The sequence below is a fragment of the Tupaia chinensis genome, unplaced genomic scaffold (genome assembly GCF_000334495.1).
Source record: "Tupaia chinensis unplaced genomic scaffold, TupChi_1.0 Scaffold000154_1, whole genome shotgun sequence".
Lineage (NCBI taxonomy): Eukaryota > Metazoa > Chordata > Mammalia > Scandentia > Tupaiidae > Tupaia > Tupaia belangeri.
In genome coordinates this window covers 4,154,852-4,177,733 of record NW_006159625.1, presented here as the reverse complement: position 1 = coordinate 4,177,733, position 22,882 = coordinate 4,154,852, and the positions used below count along the sequence as shown (strand labels likewise).

At 36.4% G+C, this 22,882-nt stretch overlaps 1 protein-coding gene across 4 annotated transcripts in view; it reads right to left on the bottom strand.

The window, feature by feature from the left end:
- Positions 1–1,044: 1,044 nt before the first annotated feature.
- UBR5 (ubiquitin protein ligase E3 component n-recognin 5) overlaps positions 1,045–22,882 on the bottom strand; it is a gene marked incomplete in the record, with an annotated part of 156,005 nt that continues 134,167 nt past the window's right edge. For all 4 annotated transcript variants that reach the window (XM_014586650.1, XM_014586652.1, XM_014586651.1 and 1 more), the window contains 11 exon segments: positions 1,045–1,672; positions 7,160–7,245; positions 10,075–10,219; positions 12,205–12,318; positions 12,674–12,829; positions 14,480–14,564; positions 14,783–14,958; positions 17,481–17,541; positions 20,306–20,436; positions 21,572–21,716; positions 22,851–22,882. In XM_014586650.1, the coding sequence (XP_014442136.1) occupies positions 1,460–1,672; positions 7,160–7,245; positions 10,075–10,219; positions 12,205–12,318; positions 12,674–12,829; positions 14,480–14,564; positions 14,783–14,958; positions 17,481–17,541; positions 20,306–20,436; positions 21,572–21,716; positions 22,851–22,882 (1,344 nt within the window).

Genomic DNA, 22,882 nt, shown 5'->3' with positions numbered 1-22,882 from the left:
GATTCCAGAGAATTTCTCTTATCATTTTTTAATAAGTGACTCATTAAAGGCTCTTCACTAAGTATGTAAAGTGATTTTAGTAACTTTACTAAAGACTTAGTGAAGAAAACAGTGTTCCTTATTATGCCATTGAATAAAGGTACTAAAATCTGTAAGAATTTAGGGATATTGGTCCTGGGCTACATAATTAATGGATCATCAGAAAAGAACTTACTACTTAATTATTAATTATAAATAAGTTAACTTTTTATGCCAAGTAAGGATCACACTCACTTCTCCCATTTATAAAAAGAAAACAGTGGCCTGGCCAGTGCCAATCAGGATTCTCTGCTAACTGTAAAATGTGGACTGGTTTTCTTCTGTTTCATATAGTCCATGTGTATATAAATTTTTCAGTTCTTTAAATCAAAATTTTAATGCACAAATCCATGTGGGTGTATTTCCTTTAGTCTAAAAATGTACAACTACATAAATAAAAACTATTGTTTCTTCAGTATTACTTAACATTTCTTCTGTAATTTATTTAAAAAAGTAAATGTAACAAGATACTTAAAAAAGGCTAGATACAAAAGTAGTTAAGCTGCTCACGAACATTTAAAATTTTCCAAAATGTATCTTCAATAATCATGATCTTATAAAACATTTTACAGTTATCAGAAAGTGCCCAGGCTGAGTTTACATAACTGAAATAGCTTAGTACAAATGTCTAGTTAGAACTGAAGTGCAGTAACTTCCTGACTGACTGCGCACTGAAATAGGGATACAAAGAGAGAAAAGAGGTTGATTGTGATAAAGTATTGTGCATTGGCCCCATGATATGTACAAAAAGTGCCCTCACTCAAATAAACAAATTCCATGCAAAATATTAGTGACATCATTTAATAACCTAGAGCTCAATGCAGCCCAAATAAACCGCATTCCAAGTGGTTTTTATAGGTAAAAGTGATTTCCTCTCTAAGATTTGAATGTCAAGAACTTTTTTACAAGTTCCATATATATGATACATGATTGCAGCCAACCACAAATTAAACACCATAAAAAAAGTTAAAATGAAAACACAGAACATACTTAATTTTTTATTTTGAAATTCCCTATTCCCTCTATACAAGAACCTTTGCTGAAACACTTTCCACAAAGGCAGCAGTGAATTTTCAGAACATTTTACATTTTCCCCCTCAGCAAAAAGATAAATCACAGTGTAAATTATGTTGTTCGGCTGTCATCTTTGGCTGGGGTTAGACCCAGAAGTTGTTGACTAGCAAACATTATAGCCAAATGTTGCTAGTGTTCCTCAGGCCTTTAAGTGACAAACTGAGCAAGGAATGTTTGCTTTTAATCTCTTTAAGGAACCACCAGGGAGGTATGACAGCATTAACTTCCATAAACTTTTATAGACAAATGGAAAAAAATCTACAAAATTAGCTAGTAATATTACACAGCAATACACACTTTTTATACTCTACACAAAACCAAAATTCTTGGTCTTAATGGCGAGTAGCAATTTCTGTTTGAGAATCTGTTTAGAAGAATAGAGTGGTACATAAAGTCGAGAAATACAAGTATTTGCAGTAGGAAGATGTTGGTCATCAGGTGGTCTTATTGTGATTGAGGGCATAGGCTGAAATCCTTCTTCACTGGCTGGTAATGATGGGCTTGATGTCCAAAAGTAAACCTAAACAGGAATAGAATAGTTAAAATTTTGGTTTGGCAATATATACAGAGCCCCATCCGTGTTTATGTTAAAACCCCACAAGAGGGGTCAGCTCCATGTAACAGCACTACTTATGTTATGAACTACTTATGAAAAGCCACAGATCCTATTCAATGACCATGGTTCATTCAAATCCTTGGCCCAGTCCACAAGAGCACTCACAAGTGCTCAGGATCCAAATGACTGGAAGGCTGAAAAAAGGAGACTTGCAGCCATGTGACCAGTCCTATAGAGGGTACTCCTTTCTCCCTCTTCTCCCCACCCCCTACATGTGTTCTATCATGAATAAAGGAAAAATATTAAGGAAAAAAAGAAAAAAAAAGTAAGGAAGTATTATTATTTTTTTTTGGAGAGATTTTCACTATAGGGCGTGTGCGCTCACCAGACAGACAGAGAGAGACATAGAGACAGAAAGCGAGAAATCACCCCCCAGGGGGGATGGTCATGCCGCAATCCTTTCTCCTCCATTCTCCTCTCGGGATCTTGGGCACGCACGCACATGCGCCCGGCATGAGTTTTAAGCCACCGGCTCTGGGAAGTGAACTGCGGTCGACTACATGGGAGTCCAGCAACATAGCCATTACGCTAACTGCTGGTTCCCAGGAAGTATTATTTTGAATTGGCTTTTAAATTTAATTTTTTGTACTGAAAAGAAAGTGTTCAATCCTACTTCTGTGAAATTGATTTAAAGGGGAAGGGCAGGGTGGTATTTTCTGACTAAAAGAGCAAAGTATGTCACATTTTGCTATAAAAAAAAGTTCCTCTCCCTCTCAGGGCCTCGCCTCAGTTTTCTCTTCTGTCACATGAGGCTATTGGACCAAATGGTTTCTAAAACCTTTCCGCAACTAAATTCCAAAAGATATCTATTAATTGAAAAAAGGAACAAGGTATCCAAACAAAAGTTATGGTCCAAGCTTCAAAATTCACAAAGATTATAATAATGCAATATTATCAGTGCTACAATGTAATATAGGATAATTTTATAATAGTAATTAAGTGTTGGGGAACATCTGCTGTACAATACAATTCATGCAATAAGCCATTTAACACTGGGTTGGTTTTATTATACATCTATTCTGTACAACATTTTTTATAAACAAATTGTTTAATAAATGTTAACTTCTACTTTACTTTTTTACTTAAATAACCTAGGATATGCTTCCCTAAAATATTCATTTCATCCCTAACATACTTCACATTCTTCAGTGACAGTAAGATATTATCTGTCTCATAAGGAAAAGCTTTTTTAATCTAATGCACTTAGAGTACACACCTAAATAGTAAGGTACTTCAACTTTCCAAAGTGAGCAGAAAATTCAAACAAGCTAATTGTAATTTCTTAAAGCTTAGTTCTGTGAAAACCCTCATCTAAAATTCTACAGAAAGGGATTTAGCTGGTAGGAGGTGAGAGCATGGTCAGACCTCCTACTGTGGGCGGCTGCGAGCCAGGTCCTTAGCACAGTCCGCCCTGGACTCTTCTTGTCCCAGAGTTGGAATCTGGATGTGAAATCACTTTTCTAACTCACGTCATAGAAGACTGTTGACATACAAATTGGGATCTTTCCAGTAGTCTGACTTACAGAACGCTTCAGGTTCAAAATACTTCCTTATTTTTTTTTGGAGAGATTTTCACTATAGGGCGTGTGCGCTCACCAGACAGACAGAGAGAGACATAGAGACAGAAAGCGAGAAATCACCCCCCAGGGGGGATGGTCATGCCGCAATCCTTTCTCCTCCATTCTCCTCTCGGGATCTTGGGCACGCACGCACATGCGCCCGGCATGAGTTTTAAGCCACCGGCTCTGGGAAGTGAACTGCGGTCGACTACATGGGAGTCCAGCAACATAGCCATTACGCTAACTGCTGGTTCCCAGGAAGTATTATTTTGAATTGGCTTTTAAATTTAATTTTTTGTACTGAAAAGAAAGTGTTCAATCCTACTTCTGTGAAATTGATTTAAAGGGGAAGGGCAGGGTGGTATTTTCTGACTAAAAGAGCAAAGTATGTCACATTTTGCTATAAAAAAAAGTTCCTCTCCCTCTCAGGGCCTCGCCTCAGTTTTCTCTTCTGTCACATGAGGCTATTGGACCAAATGGTTTCTAAAACCTTTCCGCAACTAAATTCCAAAAGATATCTATTAATTGAAAAAAGGAACAAGGTATCCAAACAAAAGTTATGGTCCAAGCTTCAAAATTCACAAAGATTATAATAATGCAATATTATCAGTGCTACAATGTAATATAGGATAATTTTATAATAGTAATTAAGTGTTGGGGAACATCTGCTGTACAATACAATTCATGCAATAAGCCATTTAACACTGGGTTGGTTTTATTATACATCTATTCTGTACAACATTTTTTATAAACAAATTGTTTAATAAATGTTAACTTCTACTTTACTTTTTTACTTAAATAACCTAGGATATGCTTCCCTAAAATATTCATTTCATCCCTAACATACTTCACATTCTTCAGTGACAGTAAGATATTATCTGTCTCATAAGGAAAAGCTTTTTTAATCTAATGCACTTAGAGTACACACCTAAATAGTAAGGTACTTCAACTTTCCAAAGTGAGCAGAAAATTCAAACAAGCTAATTGTAATTTCTTAAAGCTTAGTTCTGTGAAAACCCTCATCTAAAATTCTACAGAAAGGGATTTAGCTGGTAGGAGGTGAGAGCATGGTCAGACCTCCTACTGTGGGCGGCTGCGAGCCAGGTCCTTAGCACAGTCCGCCCTGGACTCTTCTTGTCCCAGAGTTGGAATCTGGATGTGAAATCACTTTTCTAACTCACGTCATAGAAGACTGTTGACATACAAATTGGGATCTTTCCAGTAGTCTGACTTACAGAACGCTTCAGGTTCAAAATACTTCCTTTTGTAAAAACTTCGACAAGATGGCTACTAGAAGTGCCTAATGTACTTCCCTCTCAAAGTAAAAGGACCAAAAAAAAAAAAAAAAAGAATAAGCAACTGATATTCATTGCTGTGTTCAAGGGAGAGTGTTGGAGTGCAGTGTGAGTGTGGTAGAGACACTGCAGAGCACAGAGACTCAGGAAGGCTTTGTAGAGAGGGTAGCGAAGTGTTCAGTATCTCTTGCCCTATAGATCTAGTCAAGATCAACTAGAACTAGAAGGGACTTCTTGTGCTGGGGAAAGAATAAGCAAGAAACCTTCAGCAGTACCATTGATACCTTCAACACCTGAATTTTACCACGGAGGAATTCTATGGCCTTCAAGGCCCTGAGCCCTATTTAGGAAGTGACCAAGGGTTGCCCACATTGCTGAATTACCACACGGGAGAAGTCCAGTCTTTGTTGTACCATCCGCCACACAGGCTGTGGCTGTACAAAGCTGTCCTGTGACCATATCCACCTGCATTGTGAGGAGCAACTGGGCAAACACCCTCTCCTAAAACCACTAGCACCAGGAGCTACTGAAGCAGCCTTACCTACCTCACATGCTTGTAATGTCCCATGGGAGTGGCAGAGTGAGCAACCCTTTTCACAGCTCAGTTTCAGAGAGGGCCTAACCCTCTGCATCTTCAAGAATCAGGTTGGGAGAGTGACTGTGGACGCAATTGTGCTGCTTGAGAAGCCCCACCCTGTCACGTTCCAAGGCCACTGTATCACTTTTAGTAATCACTGATACCGATTACATGTGAAGATACTACTATACCACTTTGCCTAGTTAGATCCAAAGCCTACCTAGTCTATTCAACTGGCATCCTAGGACACAACTACTGGAGAAAGTCTTTTCACCTGGAAAACCACTCTATAAAACTGGTACAGACAGCTATTCACGAGATCAACAAATATCAATATAGGGATACAAGCAAGATACCTGAAAAAACAAGCTAGAATGACACTCCCAAAGCAATACAATAATACTCCAGCAACATACCCCACAATGCAAGAAATCTGTGAAATGTCTAAAAAGGAATTCTGCATTTTTATTATAAGGAAACTCAATGAGATACAAGAAAGTAGTGATAGGCAATTCAATGAATTAATGAAATCATTACGTGATCTGAAATAATCAGTCCACAAAGTAGCAGAGGTCATTAAAAAGGAACAAGAAGAAATCTTGGAACAGAAGGAGCCAAAGAAAGAAATACCATATACAATTGGGAGCTTTAACAATGGACTTTATCAAGCAGAGGAAAGAATTTCCAAACTTGAAGACAAGTCATTTGAACTAATCAATCCAGTCATAGAGAAAAACAGAAAAAAGAATACAGGACATATGGGACAGTATTAAATGAACAAATATTCGTGTTATGGGAGTTCCGGAAGGATAAGAGACAGAAAAAGTTATCTCATGAAATAACAGCTGAAAACTTCACAAGTCTCAGGAGACGGACGCACATCCAGACTCAGGAAGCTCAAAGGCCCCCAAAAAGACTAAACCCAAAAGACTCTCCAAGGCACATTATAGTGAAGCTGTCAAATGTCAAGACAAAGAGAGAATTTTTTTTTTTTTGGAGAGATTTTCACTGTAGGGTGCGTGCGCTCGCCAGACAGACAGAGAGAGACATAGAGTCAGAAAGTGAGAAATCACCCCCCCAGGGGGATGGTCACGCCGCAATCCCTTCTCCTCCATTCTCCTCTCGGGATCTTGGGCACGCACGCACACGCGCCCGGCGTGAGTTTTAAGCCACCAGGTCCGGGATGCGAACCGCGGTCGACTACGTGGGAGTCCAGCGACATAACCATTACGCTAACTGCTGGGTCCCCAAGACACAAAGAGAATTTGAAAAGCAGCAAGAGAAAAGAGACAAGTCACATATAAGGGAATTCCCATTAGATTAGCAGCAGATTTCTCAGTAGAGACCTTACAAGCTAGAAGAGAATGGTATGATATATTCAAAGTATTAAAAGAAAACAACTGCCAGCCAAGAATACTTTATCCAGCAAAGCTGTCCTTCAGAAGTGAAGGAAAAATTAAGTCTTTCCCAGACAAGCAAAATCTGAGGTAATTTGTCTCCACAAGACCAGCTTTACAAGAAATGCTTAAGGGAGTGCAACATCTGGAAGCAAAAGGATAACTACCATCATAAACAAAGCACATGAAAGTATAAAACTCACTGAGAATATATCAAGTGAGAAAGAAAATCATCAAATCACAAAGATAAACAAGAAGGAATAAGTGAAATACAAAATTAGAAAATATGAAATGATAAGAGAAAATCCTCATCAGTTGAATGTAGATAGGTTAGATACATACTCGTGGAATAGATTGAAAAGAAAAGACAAACTGTATACTTCATAAAAAATCTTACTTCAGTAGTAATGACTTATTGACAGAAAATAAAAGAATGAAAAGTGTTTTATGGAAATAGAAACCAAAAGTAAACAGGATTTGTTATGTCAGATAAAGGCTATATTAAACATGTATTTTAAAATGTTATATTTCCTTCTGCAAATTTTATGTAACTTTTAACTTACAAGATCTTGTCGTTCTGTCATGCTCATCTTCTCTACAATTGACCAGAACCAACGCTTGAACTGCAAGAGCTTCTCAGCATTTTCTCCTAATGAACAACATAAATTCAATATATTGTATCAGTCATTATCTCTCTAATATTGCTAAATTTCGTATAGTAAATAGATAAAGGAGCCAGGAGGTAGTGCAGCAATAATACAACTGGACCCAGAAAGGTCCTAGATTTGTGTCGAGATCTTCCTGAGCATGTCAAACACATAACCACAAGGTCATCGGGAAAATCATGAAGTATTTTTCTGGTGTTTTTGTTTGTTTGTTTGTTTAATTTTTATGTAAAAATGTGTCATGACTTTCCTGACAACCCAATATATATATATATATGCCTGTGATCCAACTCAGCTGAGACTAGAGGTGGTGGATCATGGCTTGAAAACCCTTTTGGGAGTATGTCTGCCTGTCTGTCTCTTTAAAAAAAAAAAAAATGAGTTTTTTTAACAGGAGGTGTGTGTTCTCCAGAGAGACAGCAAGACAAAAAGTGAGAAATCACCCCCTGACCCCTGCCAGGGGTACTGGCCACATAGCAATCCCTTCTCTTCCATTCTCCTCTCGGTATTTTGGGCATGCATGCACATGCGGTTGGCCTGAGTTTCAAGCCTCCAGGTTCAGGACTTGAATCATGGTCAGCCATGTGGGAGTCCAACAGTATAACCATTATACCAGCTGCTTATCCCTTCAAAAAAAATTTTTTTGAAAGAAAAACAGATACAAAGTCACTTAAAATTGGGGTCTAATACCTAATACAGAAAATTAGGAATATTTGCATAACATGTAGCCCTGACTCAAGATGACCAAAATATACCACCAGCCTCAAAGTTGATAACACAATACTTTAATCCCATCTATAAATCACGATTCTTCTCATGAGAAGTACTTAAGCCAGTACTTCTCAAATTATGAGTTTATAAGTCACACAGGATCTCTTAAAAATGCAGATGATCATTTGTCCACTGAGTCCGGAGAATGTGAAGAGGGAACACCAGAGATTCTGCATATATAAAAAGTTTCCAAATGATAGCTAAGCTGTTGATCTGAGGCTCATACTGGGAGTAGCAAAACTCTATAGGCACTTTTTTTTTGGGTCTTTTGTTTTTCCTTCTCAATTTGTTTTTGTTAATAAGACAGATTTTGGGGGCTGGCAGGTGGTATGGTGGCGGGACTCTCACGTGGCCAATGAAGCTCAAGGCCCAAACCCAGGGACTTGAAACTCACACCGGGCGTATATGCATGCATGCCCAAAATCCCGAGAGGAGAATGGAGAAGGAACTGCTGCATGGCCAAGCTCCCTGGTGGGTGATTTCTCACTTTCTGTCTCTTTGGTGACTGCACATGCCCTATAGCAAAAATCTCTCTCTTTAAAAAAAAAAAAGACAAATTCTTTAAAGTATTGAAACCTACGTTAAAAATAGCACACACACACAAAGTACAAAAACTATTATACAACAACCTATACATTCCCACACATGAAGGAAAAACAAATTAACCAAGTATGACTTACTATAATTTGGCTAAAATTGCTTCAAAAATAGGAAAGACAAAGAAGAAAAACTGGTACCTTTATGTACCTAATAATCTTGGACTATAGGTATAATTGTTTCATAGTTTTATTAACTTCTAGTATTTTTATTTTAGTTTTTAATCAGAGCTAAAATGTCTATGCTTAGCCTTAAGGACTTCCAAAAGAATTGTACCAAACAAAACACTGGATGTATTTGTTATTCTGCAGTGATCATCACTACCTCTCTTTATGCTGTCTAGATTCCTCACGTATTTGTGTACTATGTCTTTATTAGTGTGATTTGGACCCTACTGTGCAAAACAAACATCATGCAATCAAATGATTTAATTAAAGAATTTAAGAGTCATGGATCAAGAGTCAGTATCACAAGGATTGCTTTAGAGGAGAATGGAGAAGGAACTGCTGCATGGCCAAGCTCCCTGGTGGGTGATTTCTCACTTTCTGTCTCTTTGGTGACTGCACATGCCCTATAGCAAAAATCTCTCTCTTTAAAAAAAAAAAAGACAAATTCTTTAAAGTATTGAAACCTACGTTAAAAATAGCACACACACACAAAGTACAAAAACTATTATACAACAACCTATACATTCCCACACATGAAGGAAAAACAAATTAACCAAGTATGACTTACTATAATTTGGCTAAAATTGCTTCAAAAATAGGAAAGACAAAGAAGAAAAACTGGTACCTTTATGTACCTAATAATCTTGGACTATAGGTATAATTGTTTCATAGTTTTATTAACTTCTAGTATTTTTATTTTAGTTTTTAATCAGAGCTAAAATGTCTATGCTTAGCCTTAAGGACTTCCAAAAGAATTGTACCAAACAAAACACTGGATGTATTTGTTATTCTGCAGTGATCATCACTACCTCTCTTTATGCTGTCTAGATTCCTCACGTATTTGTGTACTATGTCTTTATTAGTGTGATTTGGACCCTACTGTGCAAAACAAACATCATGCAATCAAATGATTTAATTAAAGAATTTAAGAGTCATGGATCAAGAGTCAGTATCACAAGGATTGCTTTTTCTTAATCAGTATATATAAATCATTTCTACAGTTGCACACCAATTTTTACTTGTATTCATACCAAACTATTTATTCTTTAAAACCCACAACAATTAAGCAATAAAAGATTTAAGAATAACCTAATGCTAAGCCATCAGAACATTTAGTTTAACCATCTTTAAAAATAATGCAAATTTTTAAAAAATTCTTGAGAAATACACATTGCCCAAACCCTATAAATAGGTCTACAAACCAGAAACTCAGAGAATGCCAACTTATCAAAACTACCCATATAGTTTACCTTAAATACATTTAAAAAGATTTCCTACCTGATTCATCATTGAAAGAGGTAAAACTGATCAGCATTTGCACATTAACTTCACCACAACCATTTACCAAAAGCCTAAAATCTTCTGCTGTTAAATCTTCTAATGAATTTTTTGGAAGCACATCTAGTAGACCTTTCCTCATTGCCTAGAAAATTTTAAAAATTATACTTTTAATTACAATTAGTACTTTATTATCCATGTCACATTTATTTGTACATTTAAAGCCCAATATCTAATTTTATTAGCCTTCTCTAAGAATGGTAGTTCCCATTTTAAAACAGAAAAAATAAGGTTTGTATTTTAAATTTTTTATTAACAGATTAGAAAGAAAAAGGGGGGCATAGTTAACAGAATACAAATTCAAAAGTGAAGTAGGAGTAGGCTCTGTAGCCTAGTGGTTAAGGGAACTGGGATCACACAAGACTGACCATGGTCAGTGTCTTGGTCTCAATACCCTGAAAAACACATCAGATACATGGGCATGCATGCCCCAAATCCAGACAGCACAGAGAAATGGAGAAGGGACTGTGATATGACTATATTCCATTGAGGGTGGAGAGGGTCATTTCTCCCTCTCTGGCATGCACACATGCCCTCTGGCATTTAGAGAGAAAGAAAGTAAGGGGCCAGCAGGTGGCATGATGGTTAAGATGCTGGACTCCCACATAACCGACCATAGTTTGAGTCCTGGACCTGGAGGCTTGAAAATTACTCCGGGCAAGTATGTGTGCAAAATCCCAGGAGAATGGATTCTGGCATGGCTATACCCCCAGGGTGATTTCTCACTTTCCCTCTCACTGTCTCTGGCAAGCACATGGGCCCTATGGAAAAAAACTAAAAAAACCTAAAAAAAAAAAAAAAAAAAAACCTAAGGAAAAAAAAAAAACCTAAAAAAAAAGTGTAGTAATAGTATCACATTCTAGTAAGCTACCCTAAGTAATCAAAAGTATGTAATAACAAACAGACTTGACATTAAATAAGTAATAGCTTCAATCTTTCAAAATACTATCCTGTCAACATCCTGGAAATTCCACTATGATAATGACAAGTTTCCCACACACAAATCCCAAATCCAAAAACATATTGAGAAATTATCAATGTGCCAGAAACTGTTCTAAGTACCTTTTATTATTATTATAGAGGAGAGAACCAAGGCACAAAGAATTTAATTTGCTAATATTGTATTGCCAAAAGATGATAAAGCCATAATTTGAATTCTCGACAGTATGACTCCAGAGCCTGCACTATTATTCTAACACAAGGCTCAGAAACATTTCACATCATTGGTCCTATATCTTCATAACATTCCAGCCTGGAAGGAGAAAGAGTCACCATAGCAAGCCTGATGTACCTTAGAGGGGCAAGAACCTGTCCCGTGGCTGGTTGTTTAAGAACTTGGTTTTTGCAATGTTTCCTAAATTACTAATTGATAAAATTCTTCTGAAGCTTGGGATAATCAATTCTGGTTTTTCAGTTTGCCTAGACTAACTGTGCAAAAGTGTGACTTAAAATTTAAGACAGAAATGGTGTGGGGGGTGTGCTGCTGATCTTATTGTAAGCTCTTTTGCTAAAACACACTTTAAGTACAACTACCTCTGAATCCTGTGAGTCCATCTAGCACTCCAGCCCCATAAGCACCCTTTCCAAACTTTTGTCTACCAAAGCTACTTTCTGATGACAACATGGGTTTTCCAAATAATCTGACCTGGATTCTATATTTATTTACTTAATTTTTTAAAAGAGGTCTTTGCTATAGGGCGTGTGCATTCGCTAGAAAGACAGAGACAGAGAGTGAGAAATCATCCGCCCGGGGGGGATGGCCACACCTCAATCCCTTCTCCATTCTCCTCTCAGGATCTTGGGCATGCACACACACGCACTCAGCGTGAGTTTAAGCCACTGAGTCTGGGCCTCAAACCGTGGTCGACGACATGGGAATACAGCAACATAGCCATTACACCAACTGCTGGTACTGTGACCTGGATTCTTAAATTTATGTTTAATAATATTCACTTTGGTTTGAAAATTTTTACCTTTCATAAATAAGCCGAGTATGTTGAACTAGTTCACCACAAATAATGATACAAATAGTCTCATCATATCACATTACACTTTCTAGAAAGCACTTACGTGTAGTGGCTGTTCTGCAACTACCAACATTCTGTGCTCTGCATATTTCCGCACATACTCATACACATTCTGAGGAGTGACTGGTATATTTACACCATTGGGAATGAGTTCAACCTGTGAAAAGTTAGCAGTGCCATTAACGGCAATTTTGTCAAAGTACTAGTAAGTTAACAGTTCATAAAACTACTTCCTGAAATTTTAAACTCAATGTTAAACACAATTCTTTATTTGACAAATATCTAAGAGATACAAATTTAAGGCTAAACACAAAAAGCCCTTCTACCTGTCAGTCTGACTCACTAATCCTTGATTCATCTCTCTGTTCCTCTCCAACCGTGTCTATTTCTCTTTCTGTGTACACATGCACATCTCTTTCTCCATCCCCAATTAAGCAATTTCTATAGCAGACAAGCATAACAGGTCAACGACATCTTCTTGCCAGAATCAGATAATTGTGTATTTGCTTTACCTGTCCTCCACCCTCTTCTTTACACAGGTCAATTGCAAATGCCAAATCCATTGCTGAGAAAACAGCATCAGCATCTGAACTCTGAGAAGCCAGAATTAGTTGCCGCAAACTTTCATACATTACAGGATCAAAAAAAGCAAAATCATGCCAATTGACCTAAGAAAGTAATCATAGAAAACTCAATTATGAAAAAAAGTAACATCTCCACTCAATTCATTAGCAAGTTAAAATCTGTAACAAATTTTATCTAATTTGAAGATATACCGATAAAGAATAATTTCCCAATAAACATTTTTAACTGCCTTAAAAAGGTAAAACTTTGACAATACATTTAATTTTCAAAGTATGAAAAATGCTGTATTTTGAAAAAATTTAAAGCCAATAACTTAACAGTTTAAGTTCAAGAAATAATTTACTTGCAAAAACCAGCACTACTTGTTGAACAATGATTATGCAAATAGCTGACTGGATGAAATATACATTTTATTTACCCTTGACAATAATCATAAAATAAAAATCATCATATCAAATGATAAATCAGATCTCAAAATAATTAAATAGCACGCCCAAAGTCACATTGTTAAATTAAACTTGCATCTACTTGATTTTAAAAGCTGTTCATTAAATCTTTTAAAATACTCAATATATCAAAATTTCTATGCTGCTGACCTCTGAATCTATTTTTTCTTTACACAGGAATTGTTTTAGCACACTTTTAAGAATTCAATAGAATTAGTTAGAAAGGGAAAAATGTATATGCCTACAGTCATAGGAAAGAACATTTAGTAGGTGTGACTTATGAAAATCATTAGACTACAGCTTCAACAGTGTTAATTTATGGCAGATATATTATGTGCATCTTTGGAAAATACTGTGTAGTAGTTCATTATATTGTGTCAAGTAATTATCCTTTGAAACACTGGCAGTTTTCTTTTTAAGACAAAAGTTGCATGATTAGCATTATATTGATAAATTAATTTTAAAGGAAATGATTTTTTCCATAAGACCTACATCATAAAAGCTAACTATCAAAATGCCTAAATAAGCAAATTCTGTCACTCAGTTTATCCCTGTGGTGCTAAATTTTCTTAAATTCCTTTTTACCCCACCCAATACATCTTAAATATTGGATCGTCAGAAAAGTCATAATGCATTTTTGCATAGAAAAACAGAAAAATACATCATGACTTTGCAACAACTTAATATATTGAAGCAAATTTTTTAAAAAATACAATGCTACTTTTTCTCTTTTTTTTAAAAAAAAAGATTTAACTTTATTTATTTTTTAATTTGACTAGAAAGGGACAGAGTGAGAGTGAAAGAAAGAGAAAGAGAGAAAGCAAGAAAAGAAAGCCACCAGGTCTGGGACTTCAACCTCAGTCGGCCATGTGGGAGTCCAATGCCCTTAACCACTAGGCCACCTGCCAGCCCACAATACAAGAATACTTCTACTTCTACTACCAACTGCTAACAGTGAGTAACACAGGAAAAACGTACTGAGCACTTGTCTGCCAGGGACTATACTGTTTTACCACTTAGTAAACTGGGGAAATATGCCAGATATGTCATGGGATTTGTCTGCTACATGATCTAGGCCTGTCAGACTCCCAAATTCTCATGTATACACTTTGCTATGTCACCTCCCCATAAATGGAGACTTTTCACAAGTCATTAAATGTTTAAAAAGTATTTAGAAAGGCTATAATACTTTAAAATAGTGAGTGCCACAAACAATGTGCAAACATTTGATTTAACAAAAGATAGTTTTGCAATTGTAAACAGAGTTAGGTTATCAAAATCACTTACTTTTCTACCAAGCAACACTTTAATTACATGTCTATTCAATGTAATAGGACATAGTTCATTCTGTAGCAGACATAGACCAAGGATCCTAAAAATAAAAACAGATTTATATTTAAAATAATTCTGGATACAATCTCTAGATATAATTTCCCATACACATAATATAATATTTTGATGAACTCTTTAGTCTTATTTCTATCCGGTATGAAGTAGAACATATACACAATTTAAAAACTAATATATTTTAGAAAAATATCATAAACCGAATTTTTTTCTGAATTCAAATATAAGATTAAAATTATTTACCTGCCAATGTTTCTGAAACAATTCAACCTAGCTTCTGTGTTTTTTCCAGGCCTTGGGGTGTAAAATCCTCTTTTTCCAGGTTGGTAAAACAAAGGAGCGTTGTCATCACCATCATCTGTATCATCTAAGTCCATGTCTACAACACTTCGACTAGAGCCATGCCGTTTTCGATTTTCCTAGTAGCATAAAATATCAGAAATTAAAAACAAACAAACAAACAAAACCATACATATGAACTGGTTCTCTGACATCATTCAAAGTGAAGTCAGGAAGGCAGAACAATATTCACATTTAAATGTACATGTATGACAGTACTAAAGGTAAACCTTTTCCTTTTCAGAAGTGATACACAAAGCTTATACATGCTGTCTTTGATGTTTCTATTATTAAAATCACTTAGTAAAACTCAGTTTAGATTCTTTCACCTTATACTTTGAGTATATTTTTATTAGACAGACAATTCTAAAAATTCTAAAGATATATTCAAAATATAAGGTGAAAGAATTTAAACAATTCTTTTGGCACTTTAATAATGAGGTTCCATTGTCTTATGGCCTCCATAGTTTCTGGTGAGAAATGCACTGTCTTTAGAGTTTCTGTTTCCCTATATGTAAGACACCATTCGTTAGCTGCTTTGAAAAATGTTATATTTATTATTTTATCACAATTTGATTGTAATTAATGAGTCTGGAAATATTATAGAACATATTCTTTCAGTTTACCCTGTTTGGAATTCACTTAACTTTAATCTGCTGATCTATGTCTTTTACCAAATTTAGTTTTAGCCATTATTTCTTCAAATACTTTTTCTATAACAATTTCTTTCTCTTCTTCCTGAGTGCTCCAATGACATGAATTTCTATCTTTTTTATACTGTCCCACAGGTCCCTGAAACTATTTATTTGTTTTAAATCTTTTTATCTATCTGTTCTTCAGAATTCCACCTGTCTCTAAGTTAACACAGTCCTCTGTTACCTTCATTCATGTACTGACCCATTAGGGAATTTTTTCCTTTCACATGTTCTATTTTTAATTCTAAATTCTTCCCTTGATTCTCTTACAAAGTTTCTGTTTCTCTCTTGAGAATATCTATCTTTCCATTCATTAATGTTTACCTTTACCTCATAGAACACAGGTAGTCTTTGATAATTCCAACTTGATAAATTTCATAGTTGCTATCTACTGAAAAATGGATCTTTCCTGGTTCTTTGTATGTTGAGTAATTTTAGAGTGTATCCTGAACATTTAATATTATAATATTAAATTCTTGATCTTACTATAAGGATATGGAGAATGCTTTTTTTTATGGCTTTAGTAGACATATCAGAGTCAGCTGGTAGAATGATGATTAAAACAGTTGAATCCAACATGGCTGACTATGCAGTTTGAATCCGGGACCTGGAGGTATGAGAAACACACATGCATGTGTGTGCATGTATGTCCAAAACCCCAAAAAGAGAAATGGAAGAAAAGGGATTGCCGTGAACATGACCCCTGAAGGGTCTTTTCTCACTTTCCCTCCTTCTTTGTTTTTCTCCCTCAAGTACACATACCCTCAGCAAAAGTAGAAAAGACAAATTAATACAAATAATAATAATAATAATAAAGGGACTAGCAGATGGCGTAATGGTTATGTTACTGGACTCCCACATGGTTGAGTGCAGTTTGAGTCCTGGACCTGGTGGCTTGAAACATGTTGGGCACGTATGTGTGTGTGACCCAAATCCTGAGAGGAGCTTGGAGAAGAAGGTACTGCCGTATGGCTATCCCCCTTGGAGGTGATTTCTCGCTTTCTGTGTCTCTGTCTCTCCAGTAAATGCATATGCCCTAAAGCAAAATTCTCTTAAAAAAATGAGAAAAAAAAAAATTAGACAAATCAGTCTGCTTAGGTGATTCAAACTTAAAGTCCCATCTTGTTGGTGCAGAGGTGTCACTGTCAATCAAGTTTTCAAAGCCTTTACAATACTGTTTGGGTCTGTCCTGCATATGTACTGCCTGGAATAGCCTGAGACTTGGGCAGTGGTTTATTCTATAGTTCAGTTCTCAAAGATTTTGTTAACAATTTTTCAGCTAAGATGGCATACCAAGAATCAGCTTAACCTTCCTGCCTCAAAAGATGTCATACTGTTTATTTCTCAAGTTTTGACTTCCCTTTCCAATCTGTGTGCTACTATTTATTTTTCAGAATCTCAGGTAATTCCTTTCTACATTCTGCCCAGAGTATTTAGTTATAATCAGTAAAAGAGGTATGGTTATAGTGGGTTTGCTCTACCTTGACTGGCACTGGAAGTTGTCAGGTAACTTACGAATGAAATACATATAATTAAATTCATCATGCATTTAAAAAGCCTCTCTTACTGCTATATCATGATTTGTCATGTTTTCTCTGCATTTTCAGCATCAGCTGCTTCCTTAAGGAAAGAGTCCTAGGATGTTATACTGCCTGTCCCTTTCTCTGCTTTCCAGTTTCATTTTAAAATTAAAACTTAATTCAGGTTGTGCTCAAATGAAGCAGCCAGTGAGTGGGGATACACTGTACCCTAACTAAATGTTATTACTTGATTCAATACATATCTTGGCTTCTCCTTCTCTGCTATCATCAGTTGAACTTATAAAAAGAGTTTCCTGCTTCCCTCCCCCTTAAATTTCCTTATAAATTCTAAGTGCTTATTATTAACAAATACAAAACATTCCTTACCTGTACCTTTTCTGAGGAGTCTAATAACCCAAGATCCAAGATACTATCAGCTCCATTGTCCCTACAAACAAACAAAAACCTTTCATATTTCACATAACTGAAATTTGTAGAATTTCTTATAGAGAACATGTATTGGATATACATTTATAAGAATAGGGGCTGGAACCAGCAGTTAGTGTAATGGCTATGTCGCTGGACTCCCACGTAGTCGACCGCGGTTCGCGTCTCGGACCCGGTGGCTTAAATCTCACGCTGGGCACGTGTGCGTGCGTGCCCAGGATCCCGAGAGGAGAATGGAGGAGAAGGGATTGCGGCGTGACCATCCCCCCCGGGGGGTGATTTCTCGCTTTCTGTCTCTATGTCTCTGTCTGGCGAGCGCACGCACCCTATAGCAAAAACCTCTCCCCCCCAAAGCAATTTGGGGGCCCAGCAGATGGCATAGTGGTTACCTCACTGGACTCCCACATGGCCAACCATAGTTCTAGTCCCAGACCTGGTGTTTGCTTTCTCACTTTCTCTCTCACTCTGGTTAAATAAGTAAATTAAATAAATAAAGTTAAATTAAAAAAAAATTCTCTTAAAAATTTATAAGAATGTATAAATAATTTAAAATTTTTAAATAATTATTTTATTATCTATTATTATTGTTGCAGTTATTATTTAATTTTGGCCAGAGAGAAAGGGGAAAAGTGAGAATGCAAGCCACAGATCTGGGACTTGAACCAGGGTTGGCCATCTGGGAATCAAGTGCCTTAACCACCATGCCACTTACTGGCCCTAACAAATTTAAATTTTGAAGTTAATAAATATCCAGAGCATTTATTAGCCCTAATGCAAATATAGGAGCAAAGAAGTCAATAATGCACATTAAGGAAAACTAGTAGAATCTTCAAGTACAATTCAAAATAATGAGCTGAAGGCTACTTGACTTCAGATAAAATAAATATAGTCTTCATAGGGATGCTGAAACTTAAGATCAAACAAAGCATGGAAGAACAGAAAATGCTCAGAAAGCGATCCTAATGGAGATCAAATTATCTAATGTATTTGATGGTTCTAGAATACTGATAAATAAAAAATTCACTGTTTACAAAGCCAGGTGAAAGCAGTAAATACTGTATTTTTCTTGCACTAAATAGAAAACACTATGACATTAGCAATGTATATTTACTAAAATCTTTTCATCAAAAATATATTCTTCTCGGGAACCAGCAGTTAGCGTAATGGCTATGTCGCTGGACTCCCACGTAGTCGACCGCGGTTCGTGTCCCGGACCCGGTGGCTTAGAACTCACGCCGGGCGCGTGTGCGTGCGTGCCCAAGATCCCAAGAGGAGAATGGAGGAGAAGGGATTGCGGCGTGACCATCCCCCCTGGGGGGTGATTTCTCGCTTTCTGTCTCTATGTCTCTCTCTGTCTGTCTGGCGAGCGCACACGCCCTACAGTGAAAATCTCTCAAAAAAAAAAAAAAATTCTTCTCAACTTTTTTTTATAATGGGCTGAGCTATACCAGCATTAATAGCCTCAGAGATGGCAGAGAAATAAGAAACGGTATATAAAGACCCAGAGAAGAAAGATAGTAATAACTAAGCAAAGAAAATAAACTGATAGCAATAGCCTTTGTTTTGGACCATTTAAAGGCTCTCGAAGGAACTCAGCCTACCTCCTAGTACATCTCTAGGACTGTATCTATCTAATTTCATTTAAAATCATGAGTAGGAAGAAAAAAAGAAATTTCCATCTAAAATAATAAACATTTAAAACCTTCAAACTGGTTTTACTTATTAGAGTAGCCCCAGAACAGAAGTCACTCAATATGTATGGCATATCTTTCTTTTGTCATTTTTACTTATTACCTTGGGAAAGGGAAGTTTGTTTGTTTGTTTGTTTGTTTGTTTCTTTCACCATAGGGGACAGAGGAGTGAGAAAGCACTCCCTCCCCTCCATGGGGAATGGTCACTTGCAATTCCTTCTCTTTCATCTTTCTCTCCTTTTAGGATTTTGGACATACACATGTACCTGGTGTTTCTTAAGCTACCAGGTTCATGACTCAAACCACAGTTAGCCATGTGAGATCTAATTCCCATGCCATGGATTTGGCCCAAGGGTAATAATTTGTGGTACTTTTTTAAGATTCTTTATTGAAACAAGCATAAGTATAAGACAGAATAGAAAGCAAAAACTTGAATGAATTTTTAAGATCTCAGGAGTGGGCCAGCCCATTGCCTGGTGGTTGAAGGAGCTAGATCCTACATGGTCAACCATAGTGTTCAAATCCCAGCCCTGGCATCTTGAGAAAACATGCTGGATGCCATATGTGTGCATGCCCAAATCTTGACAGGACAAAGACATGGGAAGAGAAGGGCTGGTAGTGCTAACATGCCCCAATGTGGGGTGCTCTTTCTGTCTTTCTATGGTGAACATATGTGCCCTCTGGCATGCTAAAAAAAAAAAAAAAGAGAGAGAAATCAAGGATGCCTAAAAATATTTCATGTCTGTGATAAGAATTCAGGGACTAGCCTCCAAAAATCCTTGAGGGATAATATAGCATTAAGACTATTCTGATGGTAAATTTGAGGTGTACTTCTTTCGAGTAATTTTTAATTATCAGCTACGTAAGAGATCTTTTAGAACCTAAGTGGCTAATCAAATTCTATGCTTCGAAAATGTGAGAAACTCAGCTTTCTCATTATGGATTTTAAGATATCACTTACAAACATGTGAAGTATTATACTTTATGGTATAAACTTTATATTGTTATACCCACATACTGAAAACAAAATAGCTGATGTTTAAACTGACATGCCTTCCCAATTGTATACATTACCGTCCGTGTGCAATAATAAGTTCCATGGCCTCATCCACTCTTGCTCTCAGAGAATCTTCACTTGCTAAGAGAAGCAGCAGCTGAGCTGGGGATAATTCCAACAGCATGCCAGTGATTTTACTTGCAAATGCCTGTAGATGATGAACAAATATGACTCACATACTCTGTGAAAACTTTTGTTTAAATTTACAATCTCTTGCTTAAATAGGGGGAAGGGCATACAGGAAACTTATATAATAAACACAAAAACTTCCAAACCAGTAAGGTCTGTTTTGAAACTGGACAGTAATTTATTGAGAACTTTGCAGGGAATGAATAGTGCATGTATTAGCACAGTTTTATTAAGGTCTGTATGTCTGTATGACAAGCTCTTTTTAAGCTTTCGATATCCGCAAGTAAACATATATCAACCAATTTTCTTATTTTTTGCTTCATCAGAGAGCCAGAAACATCTCTTACATTTAGGGCAGAAAAAGAAGGAGGGAAGAGAGGAGTGAAGGGAAGGGAAAAAAGATACCTATATGTAAAGATAAAGATTTGCTGAAAGAAATACAACTGGCATTTGTTTTTATTATTCCTTTTCTATAAGAACATATAATTATAAGAAAAACAAAAGATTATGTGTTTCATATTTTACTAAAGAAACCTCGACAGAATAGTCAAAATAAAAATCTTCTGCAATATTTATCAGCAATAAACTGTTTGCAGTGTGTTTTAGCTACAGCTTGCTTAATTATGTTTATATCAAAAAATAACAATTTGTGCAAATAAGGACACAAATAAATACAATGCTCAATTACTTCTTCAGTATTTGCAAAGAACTTGCTAAGTAGAATGGGGACAGTATCCCAATCTAGGGTAAGTGGAGGAAAAACCTAAAACTAAACACAGTTACCGTTACCCTCAATCAATAAACTTACTTCATTCCTTCCTAAGCTTACATCTTACTACAAAACTAAACATAGTACTTTAACCATGGGGCTTACCAGATGCTGACAATTTTTTTTAAAAAAAGAATTTATCTATTTAATTCCTTTGGCTATTATTTTTTAATTGGACCAGAGAGAGATAGAGAGAAAGAGAAAGGGAAAGCAAGAAAGCGAACTGCCAGGTGTGGGACTCACACTGCAATTGGCCATGTGGGAATCCAGTGTCTTGAACCACCACGCTCACCTGCTGGCCCCAACTATTTTTTTTTATGCCAACTTTAATTCAAAAGCAAAAAACATCACATCCAGTGACAGATAGCTAAAGCTCAGAACGTACTGGTTGCATTGCCTGTACACGAGGATAAAGCCTTTCTCCGAGTGCCTGCCGATGTGCTGGGAGAGGGTCAGGATCATCGCTAGGATTCCCTTCGGAAGCCGGTCTGAAAGGTCTAGTGTCAATAGAAAGCTGCCTTCTAAAGTCTCTGTAAGAGGAACAAAACTATTATATTTTCTTTAACTACAAAACACAAGTAACAAAGTAAAAAAAACTACAACATATATAGCTTGTTGTAGTTATGGTACCATGGTGGCAGAATACCTATACAGATGTTTAGAAAATAAAAGTTATCTAGATTTTGTTATTTGAATATCTGTAAAATACAAAGGACTTCAAAAAGTTTTGGAAAAAATGAAATAAAAATATGAGTTTATTCTGGTGCAAACAAATTTTAAATTCACTCATAGGTTTTCATATTTTGGAGATGCTTCCCGCATAACAGTCCCTAAAACATAATTTGACAACTAGGACCCTAAAATACCAGAAATCAAGCACCTACCCACAATTCCTAGAAATTTTAGGCAGAAGTAAAATGCATCCCATCCTATCAACAGGAAAATTGAGTTAAATAACACATTTACCACAATTTAAGGGCTTTTTTCCTTGTTACCATCCTCTGCCTCAGCCCCCAAATGACAAAACTTAGAAGCACACACCATGCCTGGCTCTTTCAGACATGTGAGTATGTTGCCCATGCTTAATGTGAACTCACAACCCTCCTGCCTGACACCTTATGTATCTAGGATGTTAGGTGTATACAACAGCACCCAGTTTTTTAGATTGGGCCAGGAATTTAAACTGGGCCTCCAATACGGCTATACTGCCAAGTAGCACTGTCTGCCAGTGCATGCTACTGACCCATTAATTACAATTACTAAAAAAAAATTAGGAAAGAATGATATAAAGGTAGTCAAAATTTCACATAATTAAAAAACTGAATGGGGTAAATATAAAAACAGTATGATTTCAACTGCCTCTGAGTTTTTAAAGCAGAAACATATGTGAATATAATGATTAGATGGGTTTTTTGCCATAAGATACCTCATTATGTATATGCAGATATTCCAAAATCCTAATCATTTCTGGTCTCAAGCATTTGGGACAGCAGATATTCAACTTACATTAGTAATAGACTATTTTCTAGTTGCTATATACTTATGTCCAGATATTAAAATTTTCATTTAAAAACAGAATAACCCACAATTAACTCATTTATAGTCTTACCTCCACTTCATCCACAAAGATGGTATTCAATAAAAGAGTAAAAGAATTATCTTACCTATCCCGGTCTCTCCGAGAACCTGCTCGCAA